At 42.3% G+C, this 19,132-nt stretch overlaps 1 protein-coding gene across 2 annotated transcripts in view; it reads right to left on the bottom strand.

Moving 5' to 3' along the window:
* Window positions 1-243: 243 nt before the first annotated feature.
* PLCL2 (phospholipase C like 2) overlaps window positions 244-19,132 on the bottom strand; it is a 183,728-nt gene continuing 164,839 nt past the window's right edge. For both annotated transcript variants that reach the window (XM_019535697.1, XM_019535705.1), the window contains exons 5-6: window positions 14,959-15,068; window positions 244-1,836 (exon numbers count right to left, since the gene is read on the bottom strand). In XM_019535697.1, coding sequence (XP_019391242.1) covers window positions 1,657-1,836; window positions 14,959-15,068 — 290 coding nt within the window. In that variant the 3' untranslated portion in view covers window positions 244-1,656. The remainder of the gene's footprint in view (window positions 1,837-14,958; window positions 15,069-19,132) is intronic.

Here is a 19,132-nt window from a genome sequence, read left to right as displayed (position 1 = left end):
GCATCTTCTCAATTATAAGCCATTTTAAGGCATTATAGTACATACAGAACAGGACTATGTATGAATAATGTATAAAAAGAAACTTTCCTTCAAGGAATGAATCCAAAAAACTTTTGTTAAATGGTTAAACGTTACATAAACAAATATTGTATTTAATTGTACTTTTTCGTTTTATTTAAGCACATCACAATGGAGTGATTCTTTTTTTAAGACTTACTCTTTTTCTTCTTCTCTTTCTCGCTCTCTCTTTTTTTTTGAGAACAAATTTTATTGGTATTGGATAACTATAGGGTGTACATGGATTTATGATTTATTGTTTCATGGGCATTTGAATTGAAAGCATTGTCACCAAGTTAAAACTCCCCATGATCCACTTCAACTCATGCATTACGCCTCTTTTGGTGGTTAATTCAACAGACTTTGCAGGCTGAGGGCCTTGCTTTGGTAGCTAAAAAAAATTGTGGTGTAAATATACCTTAAAAATAAAAAAATAATATTTCTCAATAAAAATCTCTCCCTGCTGAAAAAATGCATGTTAGTTTTTGTATGAATATACTTCATTTTCTAATTTATTGTACTGCATGATATACTTCACATTATTGTCAAATCAGAAGCAGTAAGAGAAGAAACTTAGCTGGTATAGCTATTTTACATTGAGAATATTAACCACTGTACCTTTACCTAAAGTAACAGCAATAAGGTTTTTACAAACCTGCTAGCTGAGTTATTGCCTACTCTGTAAGGAAGAAAATACTTGAAAATCAAAAAATAAAAAACGTTAAAATTTTAGTTAAAAGCTTTACTTGTCTGGGAGTAATATCATAAAACTTTTTTTAATGTGAGCACTTCACTTCACAAAATGAAAAATTATTTACAACATTTTACTCGCAGTTTGGTCACTTTTACATTATGTATACACATTTGCAGAAGTTCTTAGGCAGGAATAAGTATGCATCTTCTGACAGAGTATCAGACAGATTGCACATTTTTCCTTTTATGCAATGGCTCTCCTATAGTGCACTGAGTAGTCAGTGAGCACTGTCTAATTACATTCTCTTTTTTATTATGGCTCAACAATAAAAAAACAACAAAACAATACCACTTCAAAACCAAATACTTCTGAGTGTTTGAATTACACATTCTATAAAAGCTGTGGATTTATATTATTGACCCTGATTTTCATAAATTAGGTGTACAATTACATATCTGGTTAGCACAAGTATGTAATGAATTGTGCATTAAAAAAAAATCAAGGATTTGCACACCTAACTGTTTGAAAATCAAGACACCGTGTCAACTTCTAACCTGTGAACCCACCTTCACCTAAGTTACGGCTCATTTTCCTTAAGAAAAAGCAGTTTTCTCTAGGAAACTACAATGAACTTTTCAGCACACTGTTACTGAGTTATGACATCTTTTATACATATACAGTAAATTTTGGCCAGCAGTATAATTTCTGTGTTAAACAATGTCATTGCCTTCACCCGCAGAATTGCTACGTACATTCACAGTTTCAATAGATTGTAATTAGCTTCTCCAGTTGTGCTTTAAAAATTCCAAATATTTTTTTCAAGAGTACAAGTGCAAAGCAGATGCCTGTGCAGCTACAATTGGTCACAGAGTTATAAACTCCATAATTATGAGCAGAATGTTCTCTCAGTCTCCAGTTTCATCACCTGCTTTCTCAGGTATGGCCTCCAAGCTTCGACGGGGCTTTGAGATTTCTGTGTTTTCAGTGCCTCGTTTATTAAGTCCACATGAAAGTGCGGCATAATGGATTTGCTTCAAGTTCTCCAATGCCTCATTTTTAGCATATTTGAGAAGATCAGCTTGTCCCTGCAAGAACAAATACGGTTAAAGTATCCAATCAAGAAGACTCCTTGCAGTTCCAATTTTGTTGTACAATTGTTGCGTGCTTTAAGATCAAACCCAGATTACTTTGTGTTAGCAAGAAGCTATGCCATTTATTTGCTCCGGAGCCAACTGACTAAATAAACAAAAGAACAGGAACCTTCTCTAGTCAACAGTTTAAAACAAGGGAATTTGTGCTATAGTTTAACCCTTGCTAGTTTTAAAATTTGTGCGCTCAGAAAATTGTAATAATGATTGATTTATTTCACACAGCAGTTGGGATCATGTGTGAGGGGAGGTCTGGGATCATGTGATGTGTGTGTATGTCCATGCATGCGGGGGGGGGAGGTTGACGTTTTCCAGGTCACTTCACTTCATTCCATACTCTATTTACATGCAGGAATCCACAAGATGAACAAGGGCCCATGTTACGGTGTGTCGTCTTCCTTGAAAATCTGTATGCAGAAGACTTTAAGGGGGGACTGCTGCAGAGGCAAAGGAGATGGTGCTATATTTGCACTCATGTGTGAATACATAGGATAATGCAGGCAAGTTTTGTCACTGTCTGGATAAACCAGATTGGCAGGCTACCTACTAAAGAATGTTACAGTATTTGCATTTTACAGCTGATGAAGGGTTGGGAATCTATGTAATCAAAATGCACTAAATTACTTCTCTTTGAAGCACACAAATGGGAGACCTGAAAAAAGAATTAAAAGGGGGGGGGGAAACAAACCCCCAAAACCCACTCTCCTTGAAACTGGCAACACCGGTTCAGACTATGGGGAGAATAAGCAACTGGGAAGGTTCAGCCAGACACTCCCCCCGCCCCCCCCCCACTGAAACATAATGACCAGAAAAGTGAATAAAAAACATTCCAACTGAATAAATGAGTCATATTAAGAGTACATCTGCTTCTAGCACAAGTTTCATTTAGTGCATTAATTAGAATGGTTTTTAGAATTTGAATCAAGCTGTTTATATTATTATATGTGGGGTTAACCCTGCTTATTAAGGTTGTCAGTCTTATAAGACCATTTTCTTTTGTTTATAACTGTCAAATTTTAGCCATCTGCACTGGGATTTCTGGTTCCATGTAATCTTTTGGAAAAATTTTAGCCCAAGTAGTTTGTCCATTTCTGAGAACAAGGCTAAGAAAAAAACATTGTTTCCCCATGTTAAAAATAAATAAACCAAATACTTTGGGATGGGATGCATATTTTTACGTGTGCTTTGGGGGCCACTTTAATGAAAGCGGCTCCAAGAGTTGCTCTACTTAAAGCACCCACTGTGTCCCATGTCTGAGCATCCCCACATTTCAAAATGGTGGCAGGGACACTTTAACTAAAGTTCATCCAATGAGCTTTAAGTGCCCCCACCACCATTCTGAAGCACAGGGATGCTGACATACAACACGTGGAGGCTGCTGGAGTGTGCTAGCTAGCATGCTCCAACCGATTCGATTAATCGAGTCTGCTCCGACATGCTGTTATTACAGTGCATTGGAGCAGCCTCTGCACATATTTACAGGCACCCGAATGAGACTGAGAAGTCCTCAGTTTCTTAATGCACTATATGCTTCTGATTAACAAAACAAATTACTACTACATGCAAGTAGGAACATAAATACACTGACACTGGGCCATTCATTCTACTTGGAGAGAGAGATATACACCATACTCTAAATCTATGATTCAAGGCCAATATATAATACATACTTAAAGCACCCACAGTGTCCCATGTCTCAGAGTCCCTGCATTTCAAATGGTGGTGGGGGCACTTTAACTAAAGCTCATGGAATGATATTTTACAGAAAAGTATACAAGACACTATTCTGTATATGCTAGCTTAACTTTCGCTCATTTCTTGACTGCATAAAATAGCAGAGCCTTTTTTGTTGTTGTTGCAAAAAGCTCAGGGAGACCACAGCAGGTCAGATTGTTTTTAACACTATAGCTTCCCACATGAAACTTATTCTTATATATGCAAACCTAAAAAAATGAAGCAGGTCTACCATATTCAATGTAAGATGGAGGAAAATGAGGAAACAAAGCAGCTTTTCTATCCCAACAGGAATCTACCTCTGAGAGACTACAAATTCCTGGAGCAGTTCCAAAACCAAATCTAAAAGGCAGTGTAGGGTCTATGGCATTAGTTTTACCAGACTTTTTCTTTTGAAGATCCAAATCTGGGTTAGGTCATAATTTAAGTAAACTGAGCTCTGATCCTAGTCTCCACTCAAAAACGGTCCACATAACAAAGGCATACTTAGAACCAACAAGATGGTAGTAGTCAAAAAAATTCACTGATGTCTACTTTGTGTTTAACACTCGCTCATGCTTTATCAAATGAATTCAGTACAGGACAGTTATGTTAGGCCAGGGGTTTTCAACCTTTTTAGACACAAGACACCTTTCTGTAAATGCTAGCTTAACTTTCACTCATTTCTTGACTACATAAATTAGCAGAGGTTTTTTTGTTGTAATTGTTGCAAAAAGCTCAGGCAGATGACAACGGGTCAGACTGTTTTTAACACTATAGCTTCCTGTTTGAAATATCTGGGTTTGTCTTATGAATCACATGTAGGTGTTTGTACACCTAATATCAGGCGCACCTTTAAAGGATTCTCACAACACCTCAGTGTACTGCATCGTGCGGGTTGAGAATCATTGTGTTAGGCAGCCATATGCTGACTCTTTAAATATACCACACAACAACACTGATTATCATTCATAAACTGTTTAAACAAGATAAGCAAAATCCACAGCAGGATGCGAGTTAATATGCAGAGCCAATTACATTTCTTTTAGGTATTTATATTCTCATTGACCTGAATCGTATTTTGGAAAAGCAAGTTCAGCAGCATGGAAAGCATTAGTTTGCTTTGATGATTTCAAGTAAGAGGTGCACCACTGTTTGATGTCTGGAGTTTGTAAAAATAATTTTAAAAAGGGGAAATGCTCTTTTTCACCCCAACTCTGGAAAACTAGATTAAAGACTTTGATTCACTGTGACCCAAGAACAAGCAGACTGTTTCAATATTTCTACATTTTCTTTACTATATAATGGGTACTTAATAGGGGTGTGCAAAGCAGGTCCCTATTCTATTCAGATTCGATGCTGATTTGGCAAATCAGTGATTCAGACATAGATATAGCTTTAAAAGTTTTTTCTACATACCTTGAGGTAGCAGGCATGGCTTGTGATCGCTGCGATGCTGGGGTGGATAGTGTCCCACAGGAGTGCAGGGGGGCCCTCCACGTGCGTGGCAGAGAACCCAGAAGTGGATCAGTCCACTTCTGTGTCTGCTGGGGAGTGTGCTGGGGGCCCCTGCTGTGCCCCCTGGCTCGGCGATTGGCCATGGGGGGACTCTGGGTGCCTTCCCCACCCCCGCCCCCCCAAAACCCAGGAGGCACCAGGCACTGAGCTGAGCTCCCCAGCAGACCCAAAAGTGGACTGGAAGTGCTTCTGGTCCACATCCAGGTCTGCTGCCAAGAGCACTGGGGAGCCCCCCATGCTTCTGTGGGACACTTCATGTGCCCTAGCATCGCAGCATTTACGAGCCCCTGCTACCTAGCGGTATGTAGAAAAAACATTTAAAGACGTCTATGTCCGAATCTCTGAATTGATTCGGAGGGTTCCGATTCGATTTGGAGAGATTAAAGGCTTCTTTGATTCGAATCAGATTTGGAGATTTGGCCCAAATTGGGCCGAATATCCACTGACTCAAATCAAGGACCAAAGCTTCACACAGCCCTAGTACTTAATCATATTTTTGTCACAGATTTCACAGTACAATGCAACTGTTATCTTTACTATTGTATATTTGATGTAACTTGACAAAAGGAAAATTGAAGAGCTGATGCAGTGAGTTTTTGTGCTACATTTTGAATTTTTCTTATCCTAAGTAGAAATAAGATTTCACCTTTGGCCATATTTGGGCACATGCAAAAATACCCCAGACAAAATGCTACAATCCAGTGCAGTGCCTTTATTTGTTATTTTCTGTTTGTCAGGGGACAGTGCTGGGCCACTGGATTGGCTGGCTAACACCTAGGACTCACTGATATATATGCTAATGCACAACAATTTTTCTCACCCACAATAGGGATGGTACTGCCATCTCCATACAATATAATTTATCTCAAGTTTTTAATGGTGGTTAAATGCATACCTATCTCTTTCTGGTGAATGTTCTTCCTTTTCCTCTTGTCAATGGGCTGGGTAGGATTCTATTAATTCTCCTTTGTGCATCTAACTGGTAGGTTTCTGGCTGCTTTAGTGGCATTTTTGGCACTTACTGAAATTCTGATACCTCTGCACTATGTGTACATAAGTGTGTGTATACAGACTGAGCATGTTCAGTAACTGATGACTGAGGAAAAAATGTCATGAAAATGTAGTTTTCAGAAATCCAAAACTATGGTGGGAATGCAGCTGAGTGGTTACAGCACTTACTCAAAGTGGGAGAGCTGCCTGCCCTTCAGTCCCACTGAAATAACAGGGAGTCAAGACTCGGCACCACAAAGAACCAGCCCCTAATTGTAAAAATGCTGAAATTCAAAGTTATGATCCCCAAACAAGGGTTTAAAACAGTGGTTCTCAAACTTGTTAGCCTCAAGGCCCTCCTCTATAACTTCTGAATTTTAGCTATGAGGAGGATGATCTGTGCTTGAAAAGGTAGGGAACCCCCTAGACAATCTGTCCGTTAAGCCAGGGTCTATTGGAAAAGTTCTGGAATTCCTAAATCAGCCTCTGACAAACTTGCACTAATTTTTACCATACATAGCTTGAATGCCTTCAACACATAGTGCAAAAATGTCTCATTTATACAAGGAACCTTATTTTTTCCCCAGTACAAAGATGAGATATTTAAATACATAAACAGAGTAACAGCTGCTCTTGGGTTCTTTTCTCCCTGTATTCCATGGTAAATCTTTGCCACGTGTCCTTGGTCCCTCACTACTTCAGTGCAGCAGCAGTGGCAAATTCTAGAGGAAGCTACCAGGCTCCTCCTCCTCTTCCTCTGGACAGGAGACACTTCTTCAGGTAGCTGTATACTCTGAGTCTCCACAATGTTGCCCCATGTGTCTTTCACTATCCCAGATTGCTTCAAGAATATCAGGAAGATCTGTGTCCAGTGTGACAATAAATCACAGCCACAGGAGGTTTGTAGAAGCCAGTCTGTGCGAACACGGTCTTAACACCCTTCAGCTGTTATTTTGTCATCATGGATTGCAGCTCTTTAGATCAAGACTTTTAGTAATTGTTTGGAAAATATAAGCACTACTACAGTCTGAATAATAAAAAATCATTAATATAAATGTGGCAAGTCAGCTGTGCAGATGGAGAAAACTTAATCCAACAGAATGGATTCAAGAATCAACTATTGGGACTTTCAGATTGGAAACTTTGTTTATAGTAGTTAACTTTAAAGTTGCCAAAATGTGCAATAAAGAGCGTGTGGCACAAGCATTAACTTCTATTGAGATCAATTATATTACACCAAGGATGAATTTAAGCACTGTTTACAAATTAGAAAGGAAGTAAAGCTTTGGGAATGGTGGTTTTAACATGCATGCAATTAATAGGCTCAACTGCTTCTATGGGAACTTTTTAATAGAAATATTGTCAAACATATTTTTCCTATTTTATCAAATTTTCCATTACATCAACTGTAGTCCAGTTGTCTCAATTAAAAAAAGATCAATATCTATGACTTGAGGGTGAAATGCAGCCTTGATTTGTTTAGAAAATGTATCAGCTTAATGATATGTTCCTAGGCTTTCACTGTGAAGGACCAGAGACTGACTCTCAAGGGTTTTAGCCTCCAGTTGTCTTCCAACCAACATGACTTTGTTTAATTATAAAAGATTATGGTTTCTGAGAAACAAGCTGATTTTAAATAGCCAGGAAGAACTGCAGGGAAAACCCATTAGAAAAACCCAGCAATTTTTATTATTTCTAATTCCTTCCTTATGTGCTTTTAAAATTCTTCCTTACCAGACTGATTTTTATTTTAGGGCTCTGAGGTTTTCATTCCCATAGACTAGACCAGTAGTCTCCAAAGTGGGGTGCGTGCACCACAGGGAGTACGCAAGACAATCCACTGGGGTACGGGAAGAATATATTAGAACTTCTATTTATATGTCTATTTATAAAAATATACATATATTGGGGGTGCATGCTCAAATTTTTTACTGATAGGGGTGTGTGATCAAAAAAGTTTGGAGACCACTGGACTAGACCACCTTTTCCTTAAAATAAATGGAGAAATTAATTGGGAGTCTAATATAATAAGCTGAAACTTTTTTCCCCCAGTTCTTAGTTGAGAGGAGGGTGGGAGAGCCGATGCTTTATATATTGTTAACTCTCTTTTTGTTTAACATATTGAACTTGGGTTTGTCAAGCAAGTGGGATGAATATGCTTACCCCTCAGCTGAGAAACATGTAATATTTCCTCTTAAGATATTCTTAAACATCAGAGAAGAAAAAGAGAAGTTCCTTACCAGAAACAGGATTTATATAAGATGTGTTGAGCATAGGCACATTTCACTGGGTGTGTGCACAATGGGTCTCAAGCCCTTTCAGCTTGAGACTATTTTGCCTTAGCGTGATCCAGATGGTGTGCATGAACCCACCTCTTCCTGTAGTTTGTATTATGGGCATAAAAGGGCTGTCTGCTTTTCCATGCCTCATTTCCTCTTAACTGCCATGTCCCAGTATAGTAGTGTTGGTGGCACGATGTAGCTGTGATGACCAGGGAACATGCGAGAAGCATGGGGTTTTTTTTACTTGTATTGAACCAAATGTGAAACTGGGAGAGAAGTTAGTTACAGCCTAAGCTAAATACCAGATAAAACAATGACTTTTGTGTAAATCCATTAGGTAAATGAAAATGGTCATTTAAAGCAGGGGAAGAGGCTGTAAACCTTGAGCAAAGAAGCTAGCAGAAGTAGCTAGAAACCAAGTAAGGAGCAGTAATTAAATATGAGAATAAGACTGTTCAAAGAGAGAAAGCATTATTATGATATGTGAAGTCCACAGAAGTTAGCAGAGGGAGGCAAGTAAATTGTAATGAGCCATAAAACCACTGTTCATGGTTTTTCCTAGTCAGTACAGTTAACCCTTGAGTAAAAGGACTGTGAGGTAATATGGAGTGATGGTGCTATTAAAAAGCACTCTCCTGCTGGGACTGGGTGTTTCCTTTTTTTGAGAGAGTTTATTCTGAGGTTTAGCTGTTAATTACTTTCACCCTCATAGTTTCCATGAGGGCATTTAGTGCATTGGCTGATATATCAGAATCAGTGTTAGGCATGAATAGGATCCATGGATTCTGATAGTTTCACTGTGGGGTGTGGCAACTGTGTTGACTGGTTTTGCTTCTGCTGTTCCACTTAGTGTTTGTTGATCAGCAGCAAGTTTCTTTCTGATGGTGAGTTTGGGAGGTTGTTGAAAAGCCTTGCACAGAAAAGGGAGGGAGGGGGAAAGATTTCTCTCAAGGTCTGGTCTTCAAGTATACACTCTAATTGTCTGATGATCCTTCTTATACCTTCTAGTGTGGGATGGTATGTGACAATGGGGTTGGGGGGGTAGCCAGGGGGGTTTCTTTTTGTATTGTTTGTCCAAGATTTTTTTTAGATGTCATAGTTTCATAGTAGGTAGGGTTGGAAGGGACCTGAGCAGATCACCAAGTCTGACCCCCTGCAGGGAGGATCAGGAAAGGATGCTGGGGTCAAATGACCCCTCCTAGGTGGCTGTCTAGCCTCCTTTTGAAGATCCCCAGGGTAGGAACGAGCACCACTTCCCTTGGAAGTTGGTTCCAGATCCTAGCTGCCCTGACTGTGAAGTAGTGCCTCCTGTTATCTAGCCTGAATCTACTCTTGGTCAACTTATGGCCGTTATTCCTCATTACTCCCAGTAGTGCTCGGGGGGAACAGGGACTCTCCCATAACCTGTTGGTCCCCCTTGGCCAGCTTGTAGATGGCCACCAGATCCCCTCTCAGCCTTCTCTTGTGGGCTGAGAAGATGTAGTAGAAATAGAATTCAGTGATAATCTGAAATATAAACTTGGAGCAAGTGACCAAAGATATCTTATATAGGTAGAGAACGATATGGAAAGGATTTGCTACCAGTGCTTGGATCTCTCCCACTCTTCTTGCCAAGAAGACAGCCACCAGGAAGGCTGGAGTGGCATGCCTTGGATAGCAGCTCCATGAGAGAGATGAGTTCTAGGTTCAGAGCTTATTGGACTTTCCCTACCCATGGGATGAGAACTGCACTGGAAAATGACCCTGTGCTAAAAATTTCCTCTCTCCTTCCCCCTACCATATACAGAAGGACTTGTATTACTTGCTGGAATTTATGGCAAACCAATCAATTGCTGGACCCTCTCCCATTTGCAAAGATAACCTGCAGGACCAAGTTCTGGATTTCCCACATGTGGTACAGGGCTATGTCTCTGCTAAGGCTGTCTGCTTTGGAAGTGTGCCACTGAGAGATGCATCTTATGCATGCCCCAGGGCTTGGGATGACCAAAGACCTTGCATCTTTTTGTTAACGTGAAACGTGGCAATGGTATTGTGACACGCTCTCCATACTGCCTTAAGCTTCAGCATTTTAATATGAAGCTTTGCCTCCTTGGATGACTATAGCCTTTTCATCTGAGGGTGATAATATATGCCCCCCCCAGTAGGGAATTGTCAGTCGTGAGGGTCACCCATGCTGGGAGGAAGGGAATGGGACTTCTTTGCATACACTGGATGGTTCCTTCTGTCATGCAACTGAAGACCTGAGCAGCAGGGAAAATCACCCTTTTGCCAGCTGCTAATGGGTGCTGCAAAGAAGGTTCTGTGACAGAACCTCTTATGAAAACACTGGGACTTTCTCAGTAGCTCCTACAGTTGAGGTAGATGGACAGATATGTATGCAGAACAGGAACAGAAGACTTCTTTATATATAGCTAGATCTATATATAGACAGATGTGTCCATGAGTGTGTATAGATAGATCCACGCACACACAGAGACGTATCTATATAGATCTATCAATCGATCTATATGTATAAAGAAGTCTTCTGTTCCTGTCAGAAATATCTGCCGAGAATATAACTGGTAAATTTGCTTTCATTTGAGGGTAGGTGTGTAAATGCAGACGGAATCTTAGACCTGGACTGGTCCTGAAGCTTCCTTTTGAAAGGAAGTCCTATTGATGTTGCACCTCTTGAAAATCTACACCCTAGAAAGCGAGAGCCAAGAATCTATGGCCATGGAGTGTGAAGTGGTATCCACTGTATTTAAAGCAACCCACAGGGATATCCTGGCCACCAACAGAATCACCAACTGAGAAATAGCATCCGATGCCTGAAAATTTGTCCAACAGTTCCCCCAACCATACACTTGGTCCAATATAAAAGATATCACAGAAAACGCTTGCCTCTCATACATTTCCTGGACTATCAGGGTATAACTATACTCCAACACTGCTAAGACAAACAGTGCAGTCTTCTGCTATTCTAGAACAGCAGGTTTGTGAGTGGGGGTATCAATATTTTGGGGACCTATGTCAACTAACATGGAGTCTGCAACTAGAAAGAACTGAATGGGCTGAATCCCTGTGCAAGGAAAACTAGGTATTCAGCCCAGTCAAGTGTTCCTCCAAAATTACTCATCACTTCTGACCATCTTGGCTTCAGTTCACCCCTTTCTAAGATAAAACAGATCTTGGTTGTTCAGAATGTGAAACATATACCTTAGGGCTGGACTGAAGCTGAGATGGTCAAAAGTGGCGAGTAATTTTGAAGAACACACTTGACTAGACTGAATATATAGTATTCCTTGCACAGGGATTCAACTCAGTCAGTTCTTCCCAGATGCAGACCCCAAATCTAGCTTGAAGATTCCTCTTCCTTTAAATGAAAGCAAATGAAGTGCTCACTTACAATATTAAAGTCACTAAATTGGTCTGTTCCCAAATCAATTAACTGTTTATATTTGGAAATGCTGTGGAAAACACAAATTTGTGAGCAGACAAACATCTGTTAGTAGTATCAGAGTTCCCAGTATACTGTACCAGTTTGCTTTGATATTATTTCTGCTTCAGGATTTCTCTTCTAATTATACTGTGACATTTGTAAGATGTGATTAGATTCTTCTCCTATAAGGTCTCAAGTATTTCCTTAGCAGACAATTTTTTTCTGTTGAAGCCCATGATAGAAAGCTTACAAGTGCCCACCACCCCTACCTTTAAACCAGCTAGCATGGAGACCAACAGCATTGCAGACATGGTGGTTCAGACTTTCCTTTGAATGCTACAAGTCTTTTAGGCACTGTGAGAACATATTTGGCTTGTACAGCTATGCTGAAGTCCATACTGTCATCACTGCTTTGTAACTGCTGCTTTAGCCAGCCAAAATAAAGCTACCATGGATACAACTCCCACCACCTTTTAGGCATATATCACCCGAGATGAGAGGTTAATTAAAACGCTCAGTGGTCTGTTTAGTAAGGCAGCTACTGTGAACAGGTTGTTTCTTCTCACAGGAGAGAATTTCATCTGAGAAGAAACAAACTGAACATTAAAGACCTTCTTTCCAAAGGAAAACCTGTGGTTTGATAACCAGGACAATTTTAAGGACATGGCTATACAGTACTATAAACAGCCAGGTGCACTATATGGTTCTTTTGGTTCCCTGACTTTTTGCACATTTCCTACAGAAGTCATGTTACCACTCAGATATTGCAAGAGACTCCCTACATCCCAAATGGAACTTCAGACATGGAAGTTTAGTTGCTGCTGTTTCATGCATAATTAAAGTAGGTTTGGATATCCAAAACATCTAATGCCTAGAGTGGAAATGTGCAGTAAAGAACAATGCAAACCGCTATCCTGCCAGACCTCGATCTTGTCCTGAAATGACTATATGGCACCAGGAAGCCGGGAAATGATGTCTGAATGCCCCACTTCACTCTGGGTACCCAGGACCCATCAGATGCAGCAGCAGAAGGAGCAATCCTGCCCTTCATATCTTTAAACAGAACCTACAACTTTACTTTTGGAAATTGTTACTTCTAATGCACTTGTAAAACTAACTTGTTTGTTAGTTTGTTTGTGCCTAGTGTCAGGCTTAGTTTTATGATTATTTGCACAGTGTGGCTCAAAGATGACTAACAAACAATGAACAGCATAGTACAGCAAAGCCTAACATTGAAACAGGCATGAAAAGCCAGATACGGCTGAAGTTTTATATTTAATGTCCTTTCTATAGATCCAGGGTAGGCAATATTTTTGGCTGGAGTGCTGAAAAACACCACAATGCCTACCTTGGAAGGTGCCAGAGTGCTGCCTGCTCAAAGGCCCTGTCCCCCAGCTCAGGCTCTGTGGCTGTCAACAGCTACCCTGGCTCTGGGTAGCTGCTGGAGCCCAGGCTGCTCCCAGGAGGGCTCGCAGCATCCCAACTGCATGCTGGGAGCAGCACAGGCTCCCCAGCTGGCAGCAGCTACCCAGAGCTGGGGCTGGCTGCAGCTGGGAGGCTGCGAACAGATGCTCCGGGATCCGAAGCCCCGGCATCAGCTCTGTACCAGCACATGCCCATGCACCTCAGAGTGGGCAGTGGGGGTGGAGCCTGAGGCAGCACAAACCTGGTCTCTCCCCTGCTCCAGGCACAGAGCTGATGACTGGGCTCCGGAGCCTGGTGCAGCTGTTTCTAGCCAGCCTGGGCTCTGGGCAGCTGCAGCGGGCAGGCTGCAAACAGCTACACCAGGCTCCACAGCCCTGGCATCAGCTCCATGCTGGCTGGGAGCACAGGAGAGACCAGAGTTGCACTGCCTAAGGCCCCTGCCCTACTGCCTGCTCCGAGGCATGGGTGCATGCACTGGTAGAGCTGATGCTGGGGCTCTGGAACCTGGAGCAGCTGTTTGCAGCCTCCCAGCTGCAGCCGTCCCTGACTCTGGGTAGCTGCTGCTAGCCAGGCTCCTGGGTTGCTCCCAGCAGGCAGCTGGGATGCTGCAAGCCCTGCTGGGAGCAGCCCGGGCTCCATCGCTGGCAGCAGCTACCCAGAGCTGGGGCTGGCCATGGCATGCAGAGCAAAATGGCCTTGTGTGCCATGTTTGGCATGCATGCTGGGGGTTGCAGACCCATGCTATCGTGGGTTTAACAGGAATGCAGGTACGAATTTCTACTTTGACAGGAGCTGGAAAGAAATGATTTTCTCTGACTAGAAAGGGTTAAAATATGTACGAGGCAGTGAAGAGCAACAAACCTTTTTGTAATTAAAGCAGATTTAGGGATGAAATACTTGATTGGGTGTGAGGTGGGAATCTTTATTAAATTTAAATAGGAAAATATTTTAAAATGAGGCTGGAGGGATTGAACTGGGGGAGCAGATTAAGGGAAACAGCTGTGCTAGCTACCAAACTGGTTTATTTTTACTGTACTGAGACTAGATGTCAAATCTGAAAACTGTTCTGCATTTTAATTGGATAAGGGCCTCCATCTGAAAACTTTTTGTTACACTGCTTCATGTTCAGTAAAAATGAAAGCAAAATGTGCTTGCCAAAAGAGAGAATTTCCAAGTCAAATATACTCAATTACTCAAATCATGAGTATTAATACATTTCTGTATCTGTCATTAAGCACTATTCATCACTGATTATAAGAGAGCAACAATTTCCCGTTTTCTGTGCATCTGCATTAATCTTAATGCTGATGCTCTCTTTCAAATCACTGAACAAATTTGAATAGTAGCATAGTCTTCTCAGAGCCCTAATCATTCCACAGAAATCAATAATCATTCTTCCATCCATACATGCAAGACTACAGTAGATCCTGCTAACATTAAAAGGCTTTCAGGAGAAAATGTCAGAGGCAGAAAACAAATCAAACAAAAGTCCTGAAAGACATTACAAAGGAAAAATGTATTCTACTTCCCCTAAATTCACACTGACAGCTTGCTACACTTTCTAGATATGTGAACTTCATCTATAACAGTTCTAAAAGAAAAGAACTTGAGGAGCATTATGACCTATAATGAAATACCAATGGCAATTGGTTAAAAGACCAAGTATGTATTCCATAATTAAAACTGTCAGCACAAGTGAAGAGACATTACCTTCAAGATTGTAATATTCCAGGTAAAACTCTCTACTGATTTTTGAAGCTTTCTCTCCTTTAAACCTTCCTTTGCTCCTATAGCTTGCAGGTTTTCATGGAACTCCATTGCTGTAGAGGGTGAAAAAAAGATTAAATTAGTATCTCTTGTACTTAAATTTGATTTTATGAAAGTTAGATTTCTTAGAAACATTTCATTTTAAACACTTCCTGGAGCTGCTGTCCAAAGCTATGATAAATCTCAACTAGAATAAGGCAAAGGTAAGAGCCTGAAAATAAAGTAATAAAAGAAAAATAAAAGCAAAGGACAGGTGTAAAAATTGGCCAAATGTTATGTTTCTGTCATATAAACTTAAATAGCAAGTTGATCCATTTCTCTTCTCTAAGTAAAAGTCAACATGTGTAAGTATTATTGGGTTATAAAAGTATTATCATACAGTAATATATTACTTGTAATATATTTACTTAAATAATACACAAAGTGTTCAGATATATTTACTATGCAAAAACATGAAATATTTGCATTCAGATTTGTTGCACTGTATTTAAGGGGCTTTTTGTGAGTCCCTATAGTATGGAAACAGAAAGAAATATCCTTTGACAATTTTTTTTGCATTTGGTGTTTGACTGTAGACCATACAGTGTGCCCAAATTATAACATGCTGATTTCAATGAACAACACAGATGGAACTTTACTTTGAGAAAAATAATTTGCCTTCAACATTGCTATTGTTTCATATCCTATAAAGAACACTGTAAATAAAACATTGTTATTTTCTTCATAATGGAGCCGTAGACCATCTTCATAATGGCACAGGCAATAGCCCAACAGACAGTTCAGCAGTGAGTTCTGCTAAAGGTGAAGAACATGGTATAGGAAATCATGCTCTGTGGATTAGCTTTGGCATCATAAAGGAGTGTTCTGGAACAAAGCTGGACCTGTGGATGTGCCACTAAACCTCAAACCACAACCAAGTAATCATCTCATTGCACTATTATGGTCCAAAGGTGGGCACTTATTTCAGATGGCAGGCCACTTAAGTTCTGGTGAGCTGTTGGGAGCCATACACACAAAGTCTTTTGGAAGATACCATCTTAACAAATTATAGGTAAAAAGTAAATCATATATTAAAAATCAAACATCTACTATAATGAATTTTAATTTTATTTCAAAAAATATTTTGGGGGTTTGAAGGGCTGCCTGTGAGCTAGGTTCCGAGAGCTGGCCTGGTGTGTTGGGGGAAATGGAGGGAGACGGGGGCAGAGGGCCTGTGTAGCAGAACTCACCTGTGCATTGCAGTACAGGTGTGGTCCTCACTGTTGGATTTGAAATGGCATTTAAAGGTCTGTTTTTTTGGGAACTGGCTTATAGGTACAGATAATATATGTATTGTAAGGGTTCAAGATGGGCAGCAAGGGTTAATTGATTTCTAAGAGCCTGGGTTTCACACACACAGTTCCATATAGCCTTGGAGGCAGACAGCCTGTCTAGCACGACAAGGCCAACGGATGGACACAACCTGAGAACTGAGGGGGCATGTACCACACTGTCTAACAAAACAAGGTCAACAAGGACACAAAGTCTGGGAACCAAGGGAGTATGTACTATACTGCTCATAACATGAGACAAGTAGCACCAGCTACGAGGCCTCAGAGCAGCGGGGCCTAAGTCCCATTTTTGGCCAAACAGACCAAATTAGGAGACGGCCCAGAAGGCTACATGGACGTGTGACCACAGAGACACAACTATCCAGTAGGGCTATATAAAGCTTCAGTCTGTTCGGTCTATATAAAGTTTAAGTCTGTTTTGGTTGGGGTTGGGGGGGGGAAAGGGTGTGGGGGAGGGAGGGATTGGGGCTGGGACAAGTTGTCTAGCTGAGTTGAGGGGTGCGTTACTTGGGGAGTGCAGTGCTGCTGCTTGCCCAGCCAGGGCAGGCAGGGGGGCAGGATGCAGGTGCAGCTCGCTCCAGGGAGAAGGGGGCAACCAGCAGCAGGGCATAGCCCCCACTCCCAGCGCTGCTGCAGCCACATCCTGTAACTTCTGTGCCGCCTGACAAGTGGCAGCAGGGCAGAGCCCCCACTCCCAGAGCTGATGTGGGCATGGCAGCACTGGGAGTAGACGCTATGCCCTGCTGCCTCCTGGAGCAAGTCGCACTTGCATCACATGTCCAGTCCCGCACCAGCTGGGCAAGCGGCAGCAGGGCATAGGCCCCGTGGCTCCCCCGACCGGGGTAGAGGAAGACACCACCAGTGGAGCTGCAGAAGAAGCCCCCATGGCTGCCTTGCCCAGCACAGCCTCCTGGCACTAAAAAGCCTCACCTTCACTGACTGCAGCAGCAGCTATTACAGCCTCTGAGGGCTCATGGCAGAGCCATCCCCCGTGCAGTGGGGGGCAGCAAGGATTGCCCTCCCCCCTTGGCACCTGTGTGACACCTGCCCCATGGTGTGGATGCAGCAAATCCAAATCTGAATTGAATACTTCCCTATTTGCACAGGCCTACCAACCAGAGATAGCCACAAATGAAATCATTAGGAGGGAAGGAGAATACAAAAGCAGAGACTTGAGCGTAACAAAGGGGTCCCTCCTTCCTTTCTGTCCCTCCCATCCCTCTTTCTCCTCCCTGAGAGGGGTCCCTGTCCCTCTCCCCTGCATGAGCAACTGGTGCCTCCTGAGTTGGGGGGCACTTGCCCCCCGACTGGAAATTCAGGAACTGGGGGGATTCCCCCCACAGCCAATCTTGCTGACTGTGGGGAGGGTCCCCCTGTGGCAGCTGATCCTGCCAACATGCACCTGGTAGGGGCATGCCACTGGCACTTTTGGGTCAGCAGGATTGGCCATGGGGGGACTGCTTTTCCTGGCACACTTCCCAGTCGGTGCTCTCAGGGGTTGTACCAGCATTCTTGCCTACCCCCCCTGCCTGGGAACACTGGCTGACAGAGGGTTCACCAGTGCTCTCAGGGGGTGCATGTGCACCCTCCTGCACCCTTTATGTGTCACCACTGGTCCCCCAGGAAGGGTCCACGAGGCCGTCATGGAACAAGGGCATACCAGCAGCCCATCTCATGCACCCCACCTCCAGACTGCTGATGCCTAAGAAAAAGAGCCTCAAAGTAGAGTCTGCATCTTCACCAGATGTACTTTGACTCTAATGACAGCTCTAGGATTGGCAGATATATGGAACTGTTTGATTGTTTGTATTGTTTCTTTTCTGTTATCACTGTGTATCAATACATTTACAAAACCTCTGGCTCTCATTAGAAAAGCAGAAAGGTGTGACAAAAAATACAGTCTCCCATATTACTATGATCCAATTCTAGAATCAAGAGGATCTAACATTAATTATAATTCATACACCTGCAAACAAAGGACTTATCTTTTACAGCTGCGTTTTTATTCACATATTACAGTTTTTCCCTCCCAAAATTATCTTCTGTCAAAGAAGATTATTTCTAAAAGTTATCTGTAAATAGTAATATTTTTGAATGAGGATTATAGACTGTCTTTTCCATTCATTTAACTAATGACTGACTATTTTAAGTTAATTTAACTAAAAGCTACTGTACAGTCCAGTATTCTCAGTGAATATCAAAAAGGCTACTATATTAAATCCATTCACTAACACTGCTGGAACAAACCTTATAGGGTGCATCCAGGTGAACACTCATGTGCACCTTGCAGTGTCTCAAAGCCCTTTCAGAAGCTGCAAGAGGCACATGAAGGAATGAGAAAACATTCCCCGTGCTGCAAATTTGCAGCATGGGGGAAAAATTAGAGCCCTGGATATCCAGGGGGCAAAAAAAACCACAGAGGAAAAAAGCAGGGTAGGGCACAGACCCGGACCATGTCCTGAGGCAACTGGAGGCTAGGTCCTCCACAGAGACACTCTAGTAGCAGCCAGAGCGTCTCTATGGCTGGCCCTCATCCTGGTGCTAAAGCGCACTGCCTGCCTGTGCAGGGCAAGCAGTGTGCCAGCTGCAGGGAGCTGGACCAGTGCCAGTAAGTGGGGGAGAGGCTGGAGGAGTGGGGAGGGGACCATGGGGGGATCCCCGCTGGCCCCGCCCACTCCCTCCAGTCCCCCAATTGCTGCCATGCTTGGCCCCACCCCCCATGGCCCTCTGATCCCTGCTGTGCCTGCCCATCCCCTGCTTGCCCCCCAAGGCCCCCATCACTGCCC

This window comes from Crocodylus porosus, unplaced genomic scaffold (genome assembly GCF_001723895.1).
Source record: "Crocodylus porosus isolate Cpor-Errol unplaced genomic scaffold, CroPor_comp1, whole genome shotgun sequence".
NCBI classification, from domain to species: Eukaryota; Metazoa; Chordata; order Crocodylia; family Crocodylidae; genus Crocodylus; species Crocodylus porosus.
The sequence above is the reverse complement of the archived record's forward strand: the minus strand, read 5'-3'. Positions and strand labels throughout refer to the sequence as shown.